Source organism: Cervus elaphus, chromosome 14 (assembly GCF_910594005.1).
Source record: "Cervus elaphus chromosome 14, mCerEla1.1, whole genome shotgun sequence".
NCBI lineage: Eukaryota > Metazoa > Chordata > Mammalia > Artiodactyla > Cervidae > Cervus > Cervus elaphus.
The window spans coordinates 38,520,074-38,541,348 of NC_057828.1; the positions used below are offsets into that span (position 1 = coordinate 38,520,074).

At 37.0% G+C, this 21,275-nt stretch overlaps 1 protein-coding gene across 1 annotated transcript in view; it reads right to left on the reverse strand.

Annotated features, from left to right (window-relative positions):
* NME7 (NME/NM23 family member 7) overlaps positions 1-21,275 on the reverse strand; it is a 226,717-nt gene that overhangs the window by 178,092 nt on the left and 27,350 nt on the right. Inside the window, exons 2-3 of the mRNA XM_043924726.1 lie at positions 7,064-7,171; positions 6,058-6,224 (exon numbers count right to left, since the gene is read on the reverse strand). Of these exons, the coding sequence (XP_043780661.1) occupies positions 6,058-6,224; positions 7,064-7,171 (275 nt within the window). The remainder of the gene's footprint in view (positions 1-6,057; positions 6,225-7,063; positions 7,172-21,275) is intronic.

The following is a 21,275-nucleotide window of genomic DNA, read 5'->3' on the forward strand; positions in this document are numbered from 1 at the left end:
CAGACTTCCAAAGAACAGCAAGAAGAGATAAGAAAGGCTTCCTCAGTGATCAATGCAAAGAAATAGAGAAAAACAACAGAATGGGAAAGACTAGAGATCTCTTCAAGAAAATCAGAGATACCAAGGGAACATTTCATGCAAAGATGGGCACAATAAAGGACAGAAATGGTATGGACCTAACAGAAGCAGAAGATATTAAGAAGAGGTGGCAAGAATACACAGAAGAACTGTACAAAAAAGATCTTCATGACCCAGATAACCACAATGGTGTGATCACTCACCTAGAGACAGACATCCTAGAATGCAAAGTCAAGTGGGCCTTAGGAAGCATTACTACGAACAAAGCTAGTGGAGGTGAAAGAATTCCAGTTGAGCTATTTCAAATCCTACAAGATGATGCTGTGAAAGTGCTGCATTCAATATGCCAGCAAATTTGGAAAACTCAGCAGTGGCCACAGGACTGGAAAAGGTCAGTTTTCATTCCAATCCCAAAAAAAGGCAATGCCAAAGAATGCTCAAACTACTGCACAATCATGTCTTCAGTGTTTAACTATTACTACTTATAGTTAATAGATAATAGTTATATAATAGTTAGTAGATAATAGGTAAACTTATTTGGAGGGAAAATAAGATAGACAACAGGAATCATATATATTATTTAAAAGTGAAGATAGCACACAAAAAAGGGCCACAAAAATATATTAATAGTACCACTGTTACCTGTTGTTTAGTTGCTCAGTCATGTCTGACTCTTTGCGACCCCATGGACTGTAGCCAGCCAGGCTCCTCTGTCCATGGGATTTCCCAGGCAAGAACACTGGAGTGGGTTGCCATTCCCTTCTCAAGGGATCTTCCTGACCCAGGAATGGAACCTGTGTTTTCTGCTTGCTGCATAACAAACCATCAAAATGTATTGGCTTAAAACTACAGTTTCTCAAGATCCTCTAGGTCGGCAGACCGGTTTCAGCTGGGATGGGTCACAAAGCTGGGGCAGCGAGGCTTCTCTTTCCTTCAGGCCTCAAGAGCTAGAGCAGGCAAGGAGATGGATTCTCCCCTAAAGCCTCCACAAAGAAATGCAGCCTTGCCTGCCAACACCTTGATCTTAGCCTGATGAGATCTGTGATGGACTTCTCATCTACAAAACTAAGATAATAAATTTGTACTGTTTAAGCAACTGACTTTGTAGTAATTTGTTATGTCTTCAATAAAGACTCCAGAGGAAAAAAACTGAAGAGGAAAAAACACCACCAACAAAAAATGACATGAATAAAAAATAAAAAGCAGGAAAGCAGTAAAATACTAGACATATGTACAAAAATACAAGCACAACACATGTAAATGTACATATACTAGTCTTTAGTTCAGTTCAATGGCTCAGTCATGTCCAACTCTTTGTGACCCCATGGCTCCCAGCATGCCAGGCCTCCCTGTCCATCACTAACTCCTGGAATTGACCCAAACTCATGTCCATTGAGTCGGTGATGCCATCCAACCATCTAATCTTCTGTCGTCCCCTTCTCCTCCTGCCTTCAATCTTTCCCAACATCAGGGTCTTTTCCAATGAGTCAGCTCTTCACATCAGATGGCCAAAGTACTGGTGTTTTGGCCTCAACATCAGTCCTTCCAACGAACACTCAGGACTTATCTCCTTTAGGATGGACTGGTTGGATCTCCTTGCAGTCCAAGGGACTCTCAAGAGGCTTCTCCAGAACCACAGTTCAAAAGCATCAATTTTCTGGCACTCAGCTTTCTTTATAGTCTGACTCTCACATCCTTACATTACTACTGGAAAAACCATAGCCTTGACTAGACAGACCTTTGTTGGCAAAGTAATGTCTCTGCTTTTTAATATGCTATCTAGGTTGGTCATAACTTTCCTTCCAAGGAGTAAGCGTCTTTTAATTTCATGGCTGCAGTCACCATCTGCAGTGATTTTGGAGCCCAAAAAAATAGTCAGCTACTGTTTCCATTGTTTCCCCGTCTATTTGCCATGAAGTGATGGGACCGGATGCCAAGATCTTAGTTTTCTGAATGTTGAACTTAAAGCCAACTTTTTCACTCTCCTCTTTTACTTTCATCAAGAGGCTCTTAACTTCTTCTTCACTTTCTGCCATAAGGGTGGTGTCATCTGCATATCTGAGGTTATTGATATTTCTCCCAGCAATCTTGATTCCAGCTTGTGCTTCATCCACCCCAGCTTTTTTCATGATGTACTTTTCATATAAGTTAAATCAGCAGGGTGACAATATATAGCCTTGACGTACTCCTTTTCCTATTTGGAACCAGTCTGTTGTTCCATGTCCACTTCTAACTGTTGCTTCCTAACCTGCATATAGGTTTCTCAAGAGGCAGGTCAGGTGGTCTGGTATTCCCATCTCTTGAAGAATTCCCCACAGTTTATTGTGATCCACACAGTCGAAGGCTTTGGCATAGTCAATAAAGCAGAAATAGATGTTTTTCTGGAACTCTCTTGCTCTTTTGATGACCCAACGGATGTTGGCTATTATATCTCTGGTTCCTCTTCCATTTCTAAAACCAGCTTGAAGATCTGGAAGTTCATGGTTCACATATTGCTAAAGCCTGGCTTGGAGAATTTTGAGCATTACTTTGCTAGCATGTGAGATGAGTGCAATTGTGCGGTAGTCTGAACCTTCTTTGGCATTGCCTTTCTTTGGGATTGGAATGAAAACTGACCTTTTCCAGTCCTGTGGCCACTGCTGAGTTTTCCAAATTTGCTGGCATATTGAATGCAGCACTTTCACAGCATCATCTTGTAGGATTTGAAACAGCTCAACTGGAATCCCATCACCTCCACTAGCTTTGTTCGTAGTGCTGCTTCCTAAGGCCCACTTGACTTTGCATTCTAGGATGTCTGTCTCTAGGTGAGTGATCACACCATCGTGATTATCTGGGTCGTGAAGATCTTTTTTGTACAGTTCTTCTGTGTATTCTTGCCACCTCTTCTTAATATCTTCTGCTTCTGTTAGGTCCATACCATTTCTGTCCTTTATTGTGCCCATCTTTGCATGAAATGTTCCCTTGGTATCTCTAATTTTCTTGAAGAGATCTCTAGTCTTTCCCATTCTGTTGCTTTCCTCTATTTCTTTGCATTGATCACTGAGGAAGGCTTTCTTATCTCTCTTTGCTATTCATTCAAACTCTGTAATCAAATGGGTATATCTTTCCTTTTCTCCTTTGCCTTTCATTTCTTTTCTTTTCTCAGCTATTTGTAAGGCCTCCTCAAACAGCCATTTTGCTTTTTTGAATTTCTTTTTCTTGGTGATGGTCTTGATCCCTGTCTACTGTACAGTGTCATGAACCTCCGTCCATAGTTCATCAGGTACTCTGTCTTGCTAGGCACTCGGTCTTACATACTAGTCTTACCAGTGAAAATTTAGAGGTCTTCAGGCAGAACACTTTTTAAGGAGCTGCATTTTGTTTTAAAGTCAAACACGACAATATTTACTTGTTTCCCTTTTCTTTGTAGCTGTGTGACTACGGCCAAGTGACTGAACTCTTCTATAAAAGGGAAACAACAACATTCACTGTAGAAAAACCAGAGTTTATACATAATATATAATAATTGCTATAGATTTTACTTTGATTGGGTCATACTATTAACTCTGTCTCCCTCATTTACCTATTTTTGCTAGTTTAAATGAAAACTTGAAGTAGTCGTGAACTGAGATGCCTACCACAGTGATTGGCATATAGCATGTGCTTAGAAAATTTAAGTTATAAATATTTATTTCTTGTAAATAAAGGAATTGTGGTTGATGCTTCCTTAACCCCATAGACTTTTATTAGTAGATCTCATAATAATGAGATTCCTATTTATCTAACATTCTATCTTCTTTTTTTCCCCTATTTTGAGTTGTCCTGGGAATGTTTGGTTTTTCTTTTTTATGAATCATTCACCATCTCACTGATCCATCACCACCTGTGTACTAACACTACACTGGGCATCAAAGCACCTCCAGAATCATAAAGAGTTTTTAAAAAGTCACAGAAAGAATATTACTATGAGGGGACTCAGATGTTAGGTAATCAGCTATTATTTGGGTGGCAAATCTCAAAAAATAGTTTGACAGATTTTTTTTCATGTAGAATTAAATAGTTTTTTGAGCTTTTTATACAGATAGCCTTAACTTCCACCAGTGATCCCTATTCTTCATTACTGCAACAATCACTCCACAAATACAAAGAATCCCTCAAGTCAGAATAAGAGCATATAATATAAGCCACAGAAACCAGAGCCTGTAAAGATGATCAAAGAATGAAAATTCCACTTCAAATACAGTTCATGCTAGACTCAGAAAGCTGCAAACTCATAAATGCAGAGATTAAAAATTACAATGCCATTTTAGTAATGTTTTCTGGATAGCCTAATTTTCAGCTACAACTCCAACTTGTTCTGTCTCTCTTCTAAATCAAAACTGAGGAAAAATCAGAATGGCAAATGTAGCTTTGACAAACCGTGAAGAGAGAAGACCAGATAGACACCACGCTATAGCTTCTCCAGGTCACAGGAAGAGCAACACACCTGGGAGGGAGAGGAGAAGGCAGGGAAGCAGCCAGCCAGAAGCTCTTCCTCCAGACACAGCTGTTTCCAAAGATGCATCATTCATTCAATACATTTTGTGGGGCAGCTCCTGTGAATACTTCATTGTTTCAGGCACAATACAATGAACTTTTGGGAGGCAACTGTGATCCCAAGATGGATTAAATTTCTTTGTATCACAATGTTTTTGTACATTTTTTTCTTTTTAAAATACATATTCTCTCTTCAATTCATCAGTCAATATTTATCAGATATCTGCAAATAAAACTCAAAAATAGACAATTTATATTAAAAGCAATCTTCTGGTGCTGGAGAAGACTCTTGCAGTTCCTTGGACTGCAAGGAGATCAAAACAGTCCATCCTAAAGGAAATCAGTCCTGAATACTCATTCGAAGGACTGATGCTGAAGCTGAAGCTCCAATACTTTGGCCACCTGATGTGAAGAGCCAACTCACTGAAAAAGACCTGATGCTGGGAAAGATTGAGAGCAGGAGGAGAAGGGGGCAACAGAGGATGAGATGGTTGGATGGCATCACTGACTCAATGGACATGAGTTTGAGCAAACTCCAGGAGACAGTGAAGGACAAGGGAGCCTGGTATGCTGCAGTCCATGGGGTCGCAAAGAGTCGGACACGACTTAGCGACTGAACAACAGCAAGACAAAAACATCTTTGTCAAGTGGATCAATGGCCATCATTTGAAAATGGGGGGAATGAAAAAAAGGAAAGAGTAGATAATAAATTTTAAATTGTTATTCAATGATTCATTTACCTAACACAGATAAGGTGCTTGTAATGTGTGAGGAGATGTGCCAGGTGCCACAGGAGACAAAAATCTGAATTGAGACAGAAAGAAGACAACCATTTTGCAGGTCTTACTCATTCTCCTGTGATTAAATCCTCCCCTTCTTGATTCACACAGACACTGGACTTTAATCTTGCCTCTACTCTGCGATCTTCAGCAAGTTACCTAACGTCTCTAGGCCTCAACTTCTCCATCTACAGAGTAGAATCAATAATAATATTATTAGCCTTTGTATTTAGGTTGTTGTGGGGCTTAAACAAATGATGCATAGAAATCATTTTAACACAATGTCTGATATAAAAACAGCTAACAGATATTAACACTTTCTTCTGAGTTTCCATTGAGCTTATGGCACTCACTACTTTTGCCCCATAAACCAAGACTTAAAGTCTCAGCTCCCAATTAGAAGAATGATGAGGGTGTATATAAAAGATTTGCATTTTTCCCTCCAGAAAATAATCACAGTCTAAGTGATAAATAATACCATGGGTATCACTTTATTATCTAAGTGAGGAAAAAATTACAGAATCTGCTCCACAGAATTCTAAAAATGTCCTAACACTGAATTGGATCACTGAAAAATACTTATACTATAAAAAACACAGGATAGAAACAAGAAATTCGAATTTGGTACCAAGACAGACAAAATGTTCTAAGAATTTTAAAAAAGATTACATAATAGTTTTCTTACTTTTCTTTCCTACTGCCCAGTTGGCGAGCTGTGTATTGATCTCCATAGTCAAGCAGCACCAGTTGTCGAGAAAAGATGTTCACTTTGTTGCCTATAAATAAATCTTCCAGGTGAAGGTCTTCATATTTTGTCCGCTTTAAAAAGGTGCGATGATTCTTTACATCATGCTGGAATCAAAAACAATACAATAAGACAAATCATTGTCAGCAGGGAATGTTAACCTTATTATAAACTAGAAATAAAGTTATTAATTCTGCTTTATTAAACATGTCACATATTGTTTCATTTTTGCTACAAGTACAAGTAATGATTTCTTTTATAACATGCATTTCCTAGTCTAATCCAGTAATAACATAAAAATTACAAATTTAATACTTTTAAACCCTGAATAGAAATTTTGGTTTATTTCCAAATCATGGTAGCAAATTAGTGCCTCCAAGATGCCAAATTTCTCCTTTCTTGCCTACACAAAAATCCCAGTACCAGATAGGTCAGCCTGCAAAAGGGACTGTCAGGAAAGGGACACAAAGAAATAAGCAGGATCTCTTGGCTCAAGCTTCTACAATCTGACTTTTTGTAGTGATAACAGCATTCAACAATGGTGACATTTATGACTGTGATAATCTTTATCTACAACCACTTGACTATTGATTCATACAAAACATGAATAATTGTACTTCAGTTTTCTAACTGAGAAAATAATTTCTATTAAAAAATAAAGGCACAAAGCATTGTAATAGAATTATAATATGAAAAATTTTTTTAATTTCCCAAATAAAAATAATATATTTTTTCTTTCAGTTTTGTTGAGATATGATTAATATATAAGTTTAAAGGAGTAAGGCATAATGATTTGACTCACATACATCATGAAGAGATGACCACAAAAATTCCATGAAAAATTCATCATCTCACATAGACACTAGAAAAAAAGCCAATCCCATTCCTCCCCCAATTCCACCTTAACTCCATTTGCCAACTTTTAAGCAAAGAAAGGCTCATTTACCATTTCAACAGATCCATCCCCGGGGTAAAATAAAAGCTCATAACGTCGAAATAGTGAAGCATTTGGATCAAACCACTCTGCGATGAAAACGAATCTCTCACTATGATTCTGCAAAGAAAAAAGAATTTAACAGTAACATACAAAATATAAGCCCTCTTGTAAAAATCCTATGAATTGAAAGAATGACCAAATATTTGCAATGAACAAATCTGCTATTATAATACTTATTAATAATTAAATAATTCTGGTTTTCAACAATATGACAGTTATCAACACATCCTTAGAAATACTTCCCTCTAATTTCTTATTAAATATCCTTCGATATCTCAGAGTTGACTTATGATCTTAATACTTCCCAGCCACCCAATCACCCTCAGTAAACTGACACTTTTTTAGAACATGAGCTCCTTATCTGACAACTGTGATAATTCAGTACCTCTCCATAAAGTTCTAATTGTTCTAAGTTTAAGATTCCAGCAGTATTAGAATATTGTTGTCATTCAGATTATAGCAAGCATCTTTTCTCTCCTTAGTAATTTCACATGATAGTATCTTTTTATAGAAATAGTGGGAGAATGTGTTAGTCTAGGTCCCCTGAGAGGTAGACAAGATGCCAAGACAGGATTAAACATTCAGGAATCTCATTCCTGTAAGAGAAATTGTGTGGAAATTCCTAACAGAGGAAATAGGGAGGGATCCAGGGAAAGCAGACAGACCACAGTACAGAGTTGACCCTGAATTGAAGGAGAGAGAGAAGAAAGGCTAGGCGGAACCCTTCTGGACTGCTCTACAATCTGAGGAAGGTTCAGCAAGACATCAGGCAGTGCTCGAGCCAGATAGCCCTCAGAGAGTTCCCTGACTTCCAGGGATGGATGGGCCTGTTTTAGTATCCCTGCTTCTCTCAGCCAAGGGGCTGGGAGCCCCTGGAAAACAGGTCCTAAACACAAAAGCAGCAGCAGATTTCAGAGCACAGAAACTAAGGCCCTTTGGGCATTTCAGCTCCCTCTAGATGAAGATCTGTGAGGTGTATACAATGAAACATAAGTCAAAGAAAGAAGGCCCTCTTTCCTTGACTATTAGGATTTCCCATCACACGTTATAATAGCTTAGCTCCTAAACGTCCTTCATCACAATAAGCAAATGAGGACATAAGGAAGAAAGGAATCTAAGGGTTTTGTTACGAAGTCTAGATGTAGCATCTGATTCTCTGGTTAGTGTATATAGATGGGTTTCTTTTATATTAATAATTAACTTATAAATTTTAATAATAGTATGTCTAGCTGTATTTATGATCATATTCATAAGCTATAATAGAGGCACTTTTTAAGACACTACTTTATTTTTCCCACAATCATCCAAAAAGACACATTTAAATAACATGTAGTAGTCAAGAGAAACAAAAAGATAAGAGATACACTATTGTCTTAAGACAAGTCTTTCATTATTTTTCATATTAATCCTTATAAATACAGCATTTTATTTTTATTTTTTAATACGACTGCTTAAAACTTAGGTTTCATTGTGTATTCTAGTATTATACTCTCCTTTCAATACAAAATTTAAATAGTAGTAGTTTATCAAAAGCCTTACTATCTATATTAAAATATCCACTTGTTCAAAAGCATTAATGAAATATTGCCTTCATTAAAATAGGTAAAATTATGAAACAAAAGAAATGAGGAGACATGTAATTGAAGGTGAGGCAAATGAAAAACCAGTGAGACTTGGCAGTTCCATTTATCCAGGCAGCCTTAACCACAAAACCTGCCAATCACACTCTTTAATGCTACACCAGATGGTAGAATTTTTTATGATTCATTATTCAGAAAACAGCTTTAATACAAAGAAACAAAACTGAGGAAGTACTGCTTCTGGCTAATAACGCAGCTTATGGCTAATCACTGCTACTTTCCAAGAACAACCAGAAAAGTAGGATATTAAAAAAAAAAAAAAAGCTGTGGTACATATACACCATGGAATATTACTCAGCCATTAAAAAGAATTCATTTGAACCAGTTCTAATGAGATGGATGAAGCTGGAGCCCATTATACAGAGTGAAGTAAGCCAGAAAGATAAAGAACATTACAGCATACTAACACATATATATGGAATTTAGAAAGGTGATAACGATAACCCTATATGCAAAACAGAAAAAGAGACACAGAAATACAGAACAGACTTTTGAACTCTGTGGGAGAATGTGAGGGTGGGATATTTCAAAAGAACAGCATGTATACTATCTATGGTGAAACAGATCACCAGCCCAGGTGGGATGCATGAGACAAGTGCTCCGGCCTGGTGCACTGGGAAGACCCAGAGGAATCGGGTGGAGAGGGAGGTGGGAGGGGGGATCGGGATTGGGAATACATGTAAATCCATGGCTGATTCATATCAATGTATAACAAAACCCACTGGAAAAAAAAATAATAATAATAAAATAAAATAAAATAAAAAAAGGATCTATCTGATGACATTGGAGAGCACCTAAGACAGCCAGATTTGATAATCTAAGATTCAGAAAGAAAGGAAGCTCACTGAGGTGAGCACAGTAATTTTTATGCTGCTTTTACCTGAGGACACGTGCTGAGACTCAAGTCAAGCTGGACAAGAGATGGAGAAGCCCAAGAAGCTGACAGAGGAAGGCTATCTAGAGGCAGAGAAGCTAGCAGAGATTTTGACAAGGTCATGGGGATAAGCAGACAGATATTGGAATTTGAGCCTACCAAACCAGCCCAAACTGGAGGGGCAAAGATCTTAGAGAAAATGAAATCATAGAGAAGTGAGCCCAAGCCTGTGTTTGTTCAATGGAGCTTACAGTAGCAAGCATCACAGTGACAGGGGGAGGAAAACTAAGAATTCAATCCTGTCAAAGACAAGACTACTGATAAACCGTCCAGCCTTTCTGTTGTGTCTCCTGGAGCATCACACTCCAGGAGCATGGGTAAACTAAAGGTAAACTAACAGTAACAAAATTTGAAACAAGTTTTGTATTCACGCAATGCTTAGCCCTTAATCATGCTGAAGTGATATTTCCTCCATTCTAGCTGCCTGAATCTCCAGAAATAGAAATATAGGTTTTCCTATGCAATGTCAAGCTTTCAAAGATAAACTACGAGATATACCAAAAAAGAAGACCAACAGGAAAAAAGAGACAACAGAAAGAAATCCATGAATACCCTAGTTATCAGACAAATTTTTCAAAATAAGTATGAAAAATATATGTCAAGGTTAATAATTTCACCAAAGAACCAGAATCTACTTTTTAAATCAATCAGAAATTAAAGAATGAAAAGCAACTGTGCACAGCATTCTATAACTAAGAAAATTACCCTTCAAAAGGTGAAGGTGAAATAAAGATATTTTCAGACAAGTAAAAACAGAAAATTTATAGCCACTGGAAGTTCTGAAAGAAAATGGTTCAAGATGATTCAAGAAATAGAAGGACTGAAAAACATTGGAAATATAAGTATGTGGGTAAATCTAAATAAATAATGCATATATAAAATTACAATAATGTTTTGTGGTATATAAAATAAGTAGAATTTGAATGCAGGTCAATAAGAATATAAAGAGAGTGAGGGGAAGACAATAGTCTTTAAATTATATGAAGCAAAATAAAAGTATCTCCTACATCAGCTGCTCAATCTTTTCTCAAATTCCAATGAACATCAGTGAAGAGAATATCTCTTAAGACAATAGGCACACAAACTAGAGACATTCTGTTCAATTTTTTACCCTCTGTTCTGTTAGAATGACTTTTCTTCATCTCCTAGTGCTCAGACAACAGGAAAACAGTTCTCAAAATATTTAATAAATCAGTGTCATTCAAACTTTAAGACACTAATAATAACCATTAATCATGACAATAACAATAATAATTTTTAGAATACCTACTAAGTAGCAGGTTGTTTACATACATTATCTCTTTCCATTCTCATGACAGACAATGTAAGTTGACAGAAAGAGGGATACTATTTCTTGGACAAGAATAGTAAAGCTCAGATAATCTGAACACTGGTCCAAGGTTACACAACAAAAAATGAGTAAGTCGGCACTCAAACTTTTGTCTGAAGACAAAACCCATATTTTGTCCCATTAAACTGCATCACCTACCTAAAATGATACAAAAGTCAATGTTAAAGGAAGTATTCACTCACTGGGCCTAAACTAATGGTGAACTGAAGTATTTAACTACTCCTCTATGTAAAGTTAAATAATTCTGTTTCAAGGTCAATTTTGTAACATTTAACGATCATGTAGGAGAAAGGGAATAGATTATTATAAAATAGGATGAGGAAATCAAATTGTTCCCTGTGACATCTAACATACTTAACAAAATATCTCATTTCAATTACATCCCAATTCCAGAATTAAGAAAGCAAGTCAGTGAGGTGTGCCCTTATAAAATACCAAAAAAAGCTTAAATATAGAACTACATTTTAAAACCCGTAAAACATTCATATGGAAATGTAAGAGACCCAGCATAGCTAAAACAGCTTCAAAAATGAAAAACAAAGTTGAAAGACTCACATCTTCTATTTTCAAAACGTACTGCAAAGCTACAGTAATCAAGACAGTATACTATTGGCATAGAATAGATACAGGTTAATCTAAGAGGAGAGAGTCCAGAAATAAGCTCATACATATCTGATCAACTGATTTTCATCAAGGGCACCAAGACCATTCAAATGGGGAAACAGTAGTCTTTCAACTAATAGTGCAGGGACAACTGGACATCATAGACCAGAAAAATTACATTGTATCCCTACCTCACTCTATATACAAAAATTAACTCAAAATGGATCACAAACTAAACACCAAGAGCTAAGCTAGAAAAACTGTTGGAAGGAAACATTTGTGACTTTGGGTTAGGCAATGGTTTCTTAGATAAGACACCAAAAGCACAAGTGATCAAAAAAACAGAAGAACAGCAAAAACACAGATAATTTGGACTCTAAATCATCAAGGGAGCAAAATGACAAGCCACCGAACTGAAGAAAATATTCACAAATTATATATCTGATCAGGGAGGATCTAGCATCCAGAATGTACCAAGAATTTTAACTACTCAATAATAAAAGACAACCCAGTTACAAAATGGACAAAGGATCTGAGTAGACATTTTCCCAAAGAAGATATCAGAAGATACACAAAGAGCCAATAAACCTATGAAAAGATGCTCAATACCACTAGCTATTAGGGAAATGGAAATCAAAACTGCAATGAGGTAGTACCTCACACACACCTAAATGGCTATAATAAAGATATACAATAACAAATGTTGGTGAGGATATAGAGAAAATCAAACATATATTTTGCCTGTAGAAATGTAAAATGACGCAGTTACTCTGAAAAACAATTTGGCAACAAAATATTTACCTGCAATGAGGGAGACCTGGGTTTGATCTCTCGGTTGGGAAGATCCCCTGGAGGAGGGCATGGCAACCCACTCCAGTATTCTTGCCTGGAGAATCCCCATGGACCGAGGAGCCTGGTGGGCTACAGTCCACGGGGTCACAAAGAATTGGACCCAACTAAGCACAGCACAGCAGCAAAATGTTAAACACAGAGTCATATATGACCCAGCAATTCCACTCCTGGATACAAACCCAAGAGAAATGAAAATATAGTATATACCCATACAAAACCTCTTGAAGTGTTGACATATACAGTTTCACAATAGCACCTACATACAAAGAAAAAAATAGATCATGATCTCTCACAAAAAATTAGCTCATTCCTTCACCTATAACTGTGATTTGCCTCAATAAGACTGTTAAAAAAACTATATATGAATAATGAAACTTCTATTATAGAAGAAGAAAGCAACAAGCAAGTACTGTTTCTTCTATGAAAAAAGGTTTATCATGCCAAGTAAAAATTATATCCAAATTTGATTTAACCTTAACCTTTGCAGTAGAAAATGGTTATTTCCTACAGTCAAAAGATGTCTAGAGATGTAACAGTGATACATCTGGACTTGGCAGAGAGCAATGACACATGTGAACATCCCATTCAGGCTGGCCTTTCAACTAGTTGCCTCATTACACACACATACTCACACACACACGAGCACACACCCACAACTCACACACCTAAACACCTTACATTTCAAATTTTAAGAATTTTATTTTCAGCTAAGTAGAGCCAAATCTAGCAAAGAACTCAATTTCTTTTTTTCCACTGATGTTACAGCTGAACACCACTGTGTTCAAACTCTTCATTTTATGGATAAAGAAACTGAGGCAAGCAAATATATATTACTCCCATAAAGTCACAGACCTAGTTGACGACCGAGCTAAAACTGGAACCTCCACTCGCTATGACTCAGATATTTCCATAATACTGGGCTTCCGGGGCCTACTCAAGAAGGAGAAACTAAAACGTTAGTCACACACAGACACACCTCCAGTTTTCTGTCAGATCTTCGGATGAGAATGTCACTGACTGGATAATCACAGGGACAACAAAGATTTCCGTTTCTGTCAGAAATACCATCATGCAGAATATTTAAAAATTATGCTCTAGCACAGAAAGACTTTTCCTTAAAGATGCCAAATCATTTTCCTTCTTCTGAACATTTCAAATATAACATACATAATAAACGGTTTTATTGTTTATATACAAAAAAGCATTCAAGCACATTTTGTTCCAACTTTGTAAATAACCACCAAGGTGTCATCACATTTTTCACATGTTATAAGCAGATATCCACGTAATGAGGTTCAGAACACGTGTGGGCTTGCTCAGTCGCTTAATTGTGTCCGCTTCTGTGACCCCATGGACTGTATGTAGCCCACCAGGCTCCTCTGTCCATGGTGTTTTCCAGCAAGAATACTGGAGTAGGTTGCTATTTCCTTCTCCAGGGAACATTCCCAACCCAGGGATTGAACCTGGGTTTATAAAAATCAATGTAAACAATTATGTATCAGATATATGATACAAAAAAGATTGGGAAAATTAACATTAAAAGTTTAAGATTTACTTTTCTTCTACCCCTTTGTATTTTATATAAAAACTTATATTAAAAGCTTAAAAAGACTTTATATAAAAAGTATCAAAATATAAATTTTCTATAAAAATCTTCATTTAAAAGATATAAAAGCATTTAAAAATATTTTACATTGTAGAACTTTTAGTGAGCAGACAGTTGGATACAGCATTTTTTATTTTATCTTAAACTTACCCCTCCTGTCCCCTTATAAAACAGAAAGACAGACTGGAGTTGGGAGAGGAATGTTTTGAAGCAAATGCATTCTTAACTAGCAGTGGAATACAGCAAAAGTAGAAGAGGACATATCCCCAACACAAAAGCATTACAGAAAGAGGTAGGAACAAGCCTAAAACCATGATTTCAGAACTAAGAAAAAGGAAAATCATTCAGATTTTTATAAGAAAAGGCTATTAGGGTTATCCAGGGCTCAGTACAAAGCAGAGTCGTATGTGGGAGTTTCTATATATTATATTAAAATTTGGGTTTGACTTTCAGTTAATGTAAGCATTAGCCACAATAAAAACAAGTGGTATGTTTAGAGTATGGTCCTGGAGTTAAACAATCTACAACTAACTAGCTCCTAACTTCGATATGCTCAGTCTCCAAATAAAGTTAAGGTGAGCACATTTGTGGAAGGGTCTGCTACACAATGTGGAAAACTGAAAAGGTCTTTTGTTAGAGCCAAAGGCACTGGCTAATGTTCAATAGCAAACAAAACAATGAATTTTTTATACTGTCAATAAATCAGAATGATTAAAGATCAGAAGAAAATTAGCAAAATTAAAGATGAGAATTTCAGGATGAAATGGCCACTTTTTAATCTCAGAGCATTACCAACATCTACAATTCTTAGCAGATTTAAAATTACAGCTTAGATCTTAGGAGAAACTGACACAGGGTTCTGCAAGTGAGCATTCACCTGAAGGGCTGTATGAGAGTGTGTTCAATCTCAAGTCTGCAGTTCAAAGAGTGTACTTCAGTATTCATTTGAATTAATAAAATGCTTACAACTGTCAAAGTGACTTGCTTCAACCTATTTATATCTTTCTTTATCTGACAAACATAGACAGTGTATTAAAAAGCAGAGACATCACTTTGCTGACAAAGTTCCATATAATCAAAGCTACGATTTTTCCAGTCGTCATGTACAAATGTGAGACTTGGACCATAAAGAAAACTGAGCACCAAATTGATGCTTTTGAACTGTGGTGTTGGAGAAGACTCCTGAGAGTCCCTTGGACTACAAGGCGATCAAACCAGTCAATTTCTAAAGGAAATCAACCCTGAGTATTCACTGGAAGGACTGACGCTGAAGTTGAAGCTCCAATGCTTTGGCCACCTGATGTGAAGAGCCAACTCATTACAAAAAACCCTGAGGCTGGGAAAGACTGAAGGCAGGAGGAAAAGGGTGCAACAGAGAATGAGATGGTTGGATGGCATCACCAACTCAACGGACTCAATGAGTTTGAGCACACTCCTGGAGATACTGAAGGACAAGGAAGCCTGGCTGGCATGCTGCAGGTCCATGGGGTCGCAAAGAGTCAGACACAACTTAGCAACTAAACAACAAATACAAATTTACCACTATTTCAGCATAGGCCTCACTACTTACATGCTGAAAAGGATAAGGCAAGGCCACTACACCTTATTATGTCATCTGATTTCCATCCATCAATTCATGCATTCAACAGATTGAGCACTTACCACCTTCTGTATACTATGCTAGGTACTCGGATATGACATGACAAAGATGATTAGAAACAAACATCAACCTTGCCTTCATAGACCTTATTATCTAGCAGAGAATAGCCAATCAGTCACACAAATACATTTTTTGACAAAAAAGAAGGAAAAGAATCTATTGTGTTACTCTTATTTATTTCTAAGAACATAGAACTAGAACTCCTGGCTCTAAATTCACTATTCTACTACAACAACTCAGTTAAGTAGGTCATTTAATTTTTCTCTCATCTTACTCAAAACCCATTTTACACTGTTTATATAACTACTCATCAGAATGTGCTGTAAAGCTCTTTACAACTTTTATTTTTAATTTCCCTTTGACGGTATGCATTTTTTAAATGTTGAAAAACCTTAGAATATTTTTCTAAACTTATTTTGTAACACCATCTAAAAAAGGAAAATGTCATTTTAAAATGCACCATATGAAAATTCCTGTCTATTCAAATGACATTCTGGAGTGGATCACCTCCCAGTGCAGTCATTTTTTAAAATAGTAGGATTATACCATGTACATGCTGATTACTTAGGTAAGCTTCTTCCATTAATTTTGAAAACATTTTTCCTTCTCTCAATTCCTTTTTAAAAAATAGGTTATCAACAGTAGAAATAACAATGTTCTTTTATAAAACAGGTAAAATTTAAAAACCATATATATGTTGATTAAAGTATGGTAATGAATGAACTTGCATAAATGCTGGAAGAAAGGACAGAATTAACATAGATGAGTTAGCCACATTCTGGCCTTTGTTATTACCTCATCATTTTCCACCACCAAATTCAGGCATTCGAGTATTCTCTTCACTGCCCATATTCTCGTGTACTTAAAAGTTAGTTATGCCCTCATTATCAGGCTTTCCAGTGCAAAAGTACTTTCACATATTGCTAATGTACCAGCCTCTCTTTCTTTCACTTCCTTCCTTATCTATTGCAGATTCCTTGATTTGTCATTTCAATCATACTCCTAACAGTTCTTTTCATTGTACCATTTGGCCCACTCAACTCTAGATGAAATTAACTACTGTGCTTTCTTTGTGCTTGCAGTGGAGTTTACAGCTTTGTAATTTATTAACACATTTAGGCCTGTGATCCATTTTGAGTTAACTTTTGTGAAGGATATAAGCTTTGTGTCTAGTCATTCATTTTGAATGGTATATACATCAAAGAGTGAGTGAGCATTCAGGCCTTCCTAAAAATTAGTCTTAATCAATGATAATATAAAATTTTCACATTGCATCAAATATACATTATTGAGTAGAATATAAAATTCACATAATTTATAAGATTAAAATAGGTGATTTTAAGGAAATTTCAACCAGTGTTGGAATTCCAGGTGATGTGACATTTGAAGGATAACTAAGCCTTTGGAGGGGCTTCCCTGGTGGCTTAGTGGTAAAGAACCAGCCTCTCAAGTAGGAGGTGTGGTTCAATCCCTGGGTCAAGAAGATCGCCTGGAAAAGAAAATGGCAGCCCACTCCAGTATTCTGGCCTGGAGAATGCCACGGACCGAGGAGCTGGCGAGCTACAGGCCATGGGGTCGCAAAGAGTTGGACAGGACTTAGTGACTAAACAATAACTACACGCCTTTGGAAAATCAAATTATACCACACCTTTCTCAGTCATTGCTTGAAGGAAGGCTCAGTCCTAAATGGATCATGTGAAACTAACAATCTTTTCCATGCATATGTGCTTTTAAAAATCCCTTAGTTCAAGAGTAAGTTTATTAAGCTTGTGCCAAAAATATAATTGTACTTTGGCCTCATACACTTCAATATTGGTGGTGGTGGTGGTTTAGTCAACTAACCTGTGTCCAACTCTTGCACCCCATGGACTGTAGCCCACCAGGCTCTTCTGTCCATGGGATTCGCCAGGCAGGAATACTGGAGTGGGTTGCCATTTCCTTCTCCAGGGGATCTTTCCCACCCAGGAATCAAACCCAGGTCTCCTGCATTGCAGGCACATTCTTTACTGACTGAGCCACGAGGGAATCCCACACTTCAATATTACTTGTCAGAAAAAACCATTCCAGAAATATTGCCATTTGCAAAAACATGGATGGACCTATTATACTAAGTGAAGTAAGTTAAACAAAGACAAATATTATGATATCACTAATCTGTGGAATCTAAAAAATAATGCAAACGTATCTATTTACAAAACAGAAACATACAGACAAAGAAAACAAATGATTACCAAATGGGGAAGCAGGGGAGGGATAAATGAGAAGTAGGAGATTAATAGATATACATTACTACATTACTATATATAAAACAGATAACAAGGATTTCCTATGTAACACAGGGAATAATACTCAATATCTTGTAATAACCTATAATGGAAAATAATCTGAAAAATATATGTATGTATGCATTCTTGGCTGTACACCTGAAATTAACACAGTATTGTTACTGTAAATCTATTGCACTTCAATTTAAAAAAAGAAACATTCCACCTCTGCTGACACTAGAGCAGTCAATCAACAAGCACTGGCTGGACCTGGCACTGCCAGTATCGCTCAGTGCAGTGATGTCGCTCGTCATTCGGCTGCTCAGTCATCTCTGGCTCTTTGCGACCTCATGGACTGCAGCATGCCAGGCTTCCCTGTCCTTCACCATCTCCTGGAGTTTGCTCAAACTCACATCCATTGAGTTGGTGATGCCATTCAGCCACCTCATCCCCTGTCATCCCCTTCTCCTCCGGCTTTCAATCTTTCCCAGCATCAGAGTCTTTTTCGATGAGTCGGCTTTTCACATCAGGTGGCCAAAGTATTGGAGCTTCAACTTCAGCATCAGTCCTTCCAGTGAATATTCAGGGTTGATTTCCTTTAGGATTGACTGATTTTACCTTCTTGGAGTCCAAGGGACTCTCAAAGAGTCTTCTCTAACACTCTTGCTGGTAGCCTACAGCAAATGATGTGGCTCTGAGCTGTGTTGCTTGAAAAGAAAATCCAGGAAACCGTACAGCTTTCTTTTGGGGTTAGATGGAGAACACTTCAGGATAGCTAAGAACACAGGCTCTAGAGTCAGATAGACCTGGGGTTGGTGACACAGACAAGATAAACCTCTCTGAGCCTCAGGTTCACTCTCTGCAACACGGGAATAGTAACAGTACTTTCCTTAGAGAGTAGTTGTGTGGATTAGATGACTTCCTGTATATCAAGCCCTAGGATTTCTGCTACTTAGGTCTTATAGCAGTGATGGCAGCTTGTTGGGACCCCTGTGACTTGCGAGCTACGCTGCACACAAGTGTTTCCTCGCTGGCCTTTCTCTGATGTTCAAGGGGCTCTTTGAATTTAGTGACACTGCAGCCTGCCCAGGAGCAAATCCTAGTAAATAGTTTTAAAAGTCTTTGTAGAAGAAAAAAAAAATAGTGGGAAGGAAGAAGTTTGTGACAAAGAGAAAACTATGAAGGTAACTAAAATTTTATTATGAAAAGAACAGCCACTGAACACATACAGCTATTTCTGCAATAAGTTAATTTCTTATAAAGGGCTTGTAGCAAATCAGAATCAGTACAAATTTTTGCCCTTTAAGGAGCTCAGACAAAGTTATGGCTCTATTTTTATCAATACTAAGGTGAGTACCAATTTTCTTCTTAAATTTTACAATGTCATCTGTTACACACTAATCATTAGTATTATAACTCAAACTTCTTAAAGGAAAGCTACCACTGAAAAAAAAAAGCACAAATTACATGAATCAATACAAAATTACTGCTTCAATTTGTAGATGTAAAAACATAAACCCTGTGCCTTGGTTTGGCATGAAAACACTGAGACGTTATGGAAAATAATAAGAAAACATTCACAGTCTATAGTTAATATAAAGTCATAATAGACATTATACTTACTAGCAAACTATATGTTGAAAGGAGCAAGTATCATATTTTACCATTGAATTACTCTAAGATTCAAAATAACTATGTGCCCAGTTACCAAGACCAAGAGGAAATCTAAGGAGCTATGTGAATGTTTATGAAATAAGAACAAAATCTGAGCAATTTCCGTCCAATTCCACAAAGCAAAGCAAAGATGCTCTATATTTTATTTAAGAGAGAAATAGGTACTTATAAGAAAGCATGCCAGTCCAAGGCTTCTCTGGTATCTAAAATAAAGCACAGAAAATTATTTTTAAATAAATTATCTAAATCTTCATTTAGTAGCTCAACAGTGAAATAAAATGCCTACTTAAGGCAACCTTTCACATATTTTTTTATTCCTGATAGCAATAAGCCTGGGACAAAGGCAGGCTTTCTTTCATTTGAAAATGAAAATCATACTCATTATCTGATCCCACATCAATTATAAATTCAGTAGAAACAAAATAAAATATTAATATGGATAGAAATGTACTTCCCCCATACATAAGCACTTGGGTTTACGAGTTCATGGGTATATGTGTATTTATGTGCATATTAAGTGAAGATGAATATTTCTGAATAATACATGATAATAGTACAAAGTTATCTTTACTGCTTTTTACAAATAAACTACAAGGTTTCAGAAGAGCAGTTCTGATTATAAATTGCTCCACTGTGGTAGAGCTCCTTAACAAGCATGTTATTCTTCCAGGGACCCTTTCTTTATTCGCAAAAGGCCTCAAGGGGATACTGGAAAAATAAGGTATCAGCCCAGTACATACCAACACAAATGTCACCACCTTTAAACACTCAAGATGCTTACAAAGAAGAAAAGGAAGGAAGGAAGATGGTGCCATTATTGTGTTTTTTTTATTTTTAGGTTACCAACAATCATGTGGCATAAATCAGGGGGATCCACTGTTTACATTTGATTACTTATACTTATGACTCTTTTAGTGCTCTCTAAACTGTCACTATTTTAATTAACCTTTACAGATTTTATTTACCTTTCACAACAGTAAGAACCAAATACTGAGTCAAGCAGATTGAGGCAGCAGTGGGGAAGGGAGATAAACTAACAGTACCCTAGGCATTTTGTGAGAGTACATTAACTCTCTGTCAATCCTAACCACAAACCTATTGTGCAGGTACCGCCCCCCGCCCCCAACTTTGACCCATGAAAACAGACATTCAGAGAGGTTAACTGCCAGAGGTTATACAGATCAAACTGCTAGTCAGTTCTGGAATTCAAAGGTTTGTCCGATACCAAACAATCGATGCTTATTTCCAGATATTGAAAGCACTGAATCAAGACATATAACAAAATCGGGAGTTCTGGATCAGCCAGAAGAGCAGCAGAGATGGGAGGCAGTGAGGAAGGTAGTCTGTCTACAAGGCACATCTGAACACAAAAGTGCGCTGCAATAATAAACCAGAGATGACTACAATGAAAACTGTTTGGCCTCAACCCAAGGAAAAATAGCAGCCACTCCCAAGTTAAAGAAGGACTCTGTCAAGGTTACTGAGGCCTTCTCAAATGTTTCCGGCAGTTGCATTTAAGATGTGTTACAAGAGATCATGGAAAAGGAGCTACTCGAGGTGAACACAAGACTCCTAGG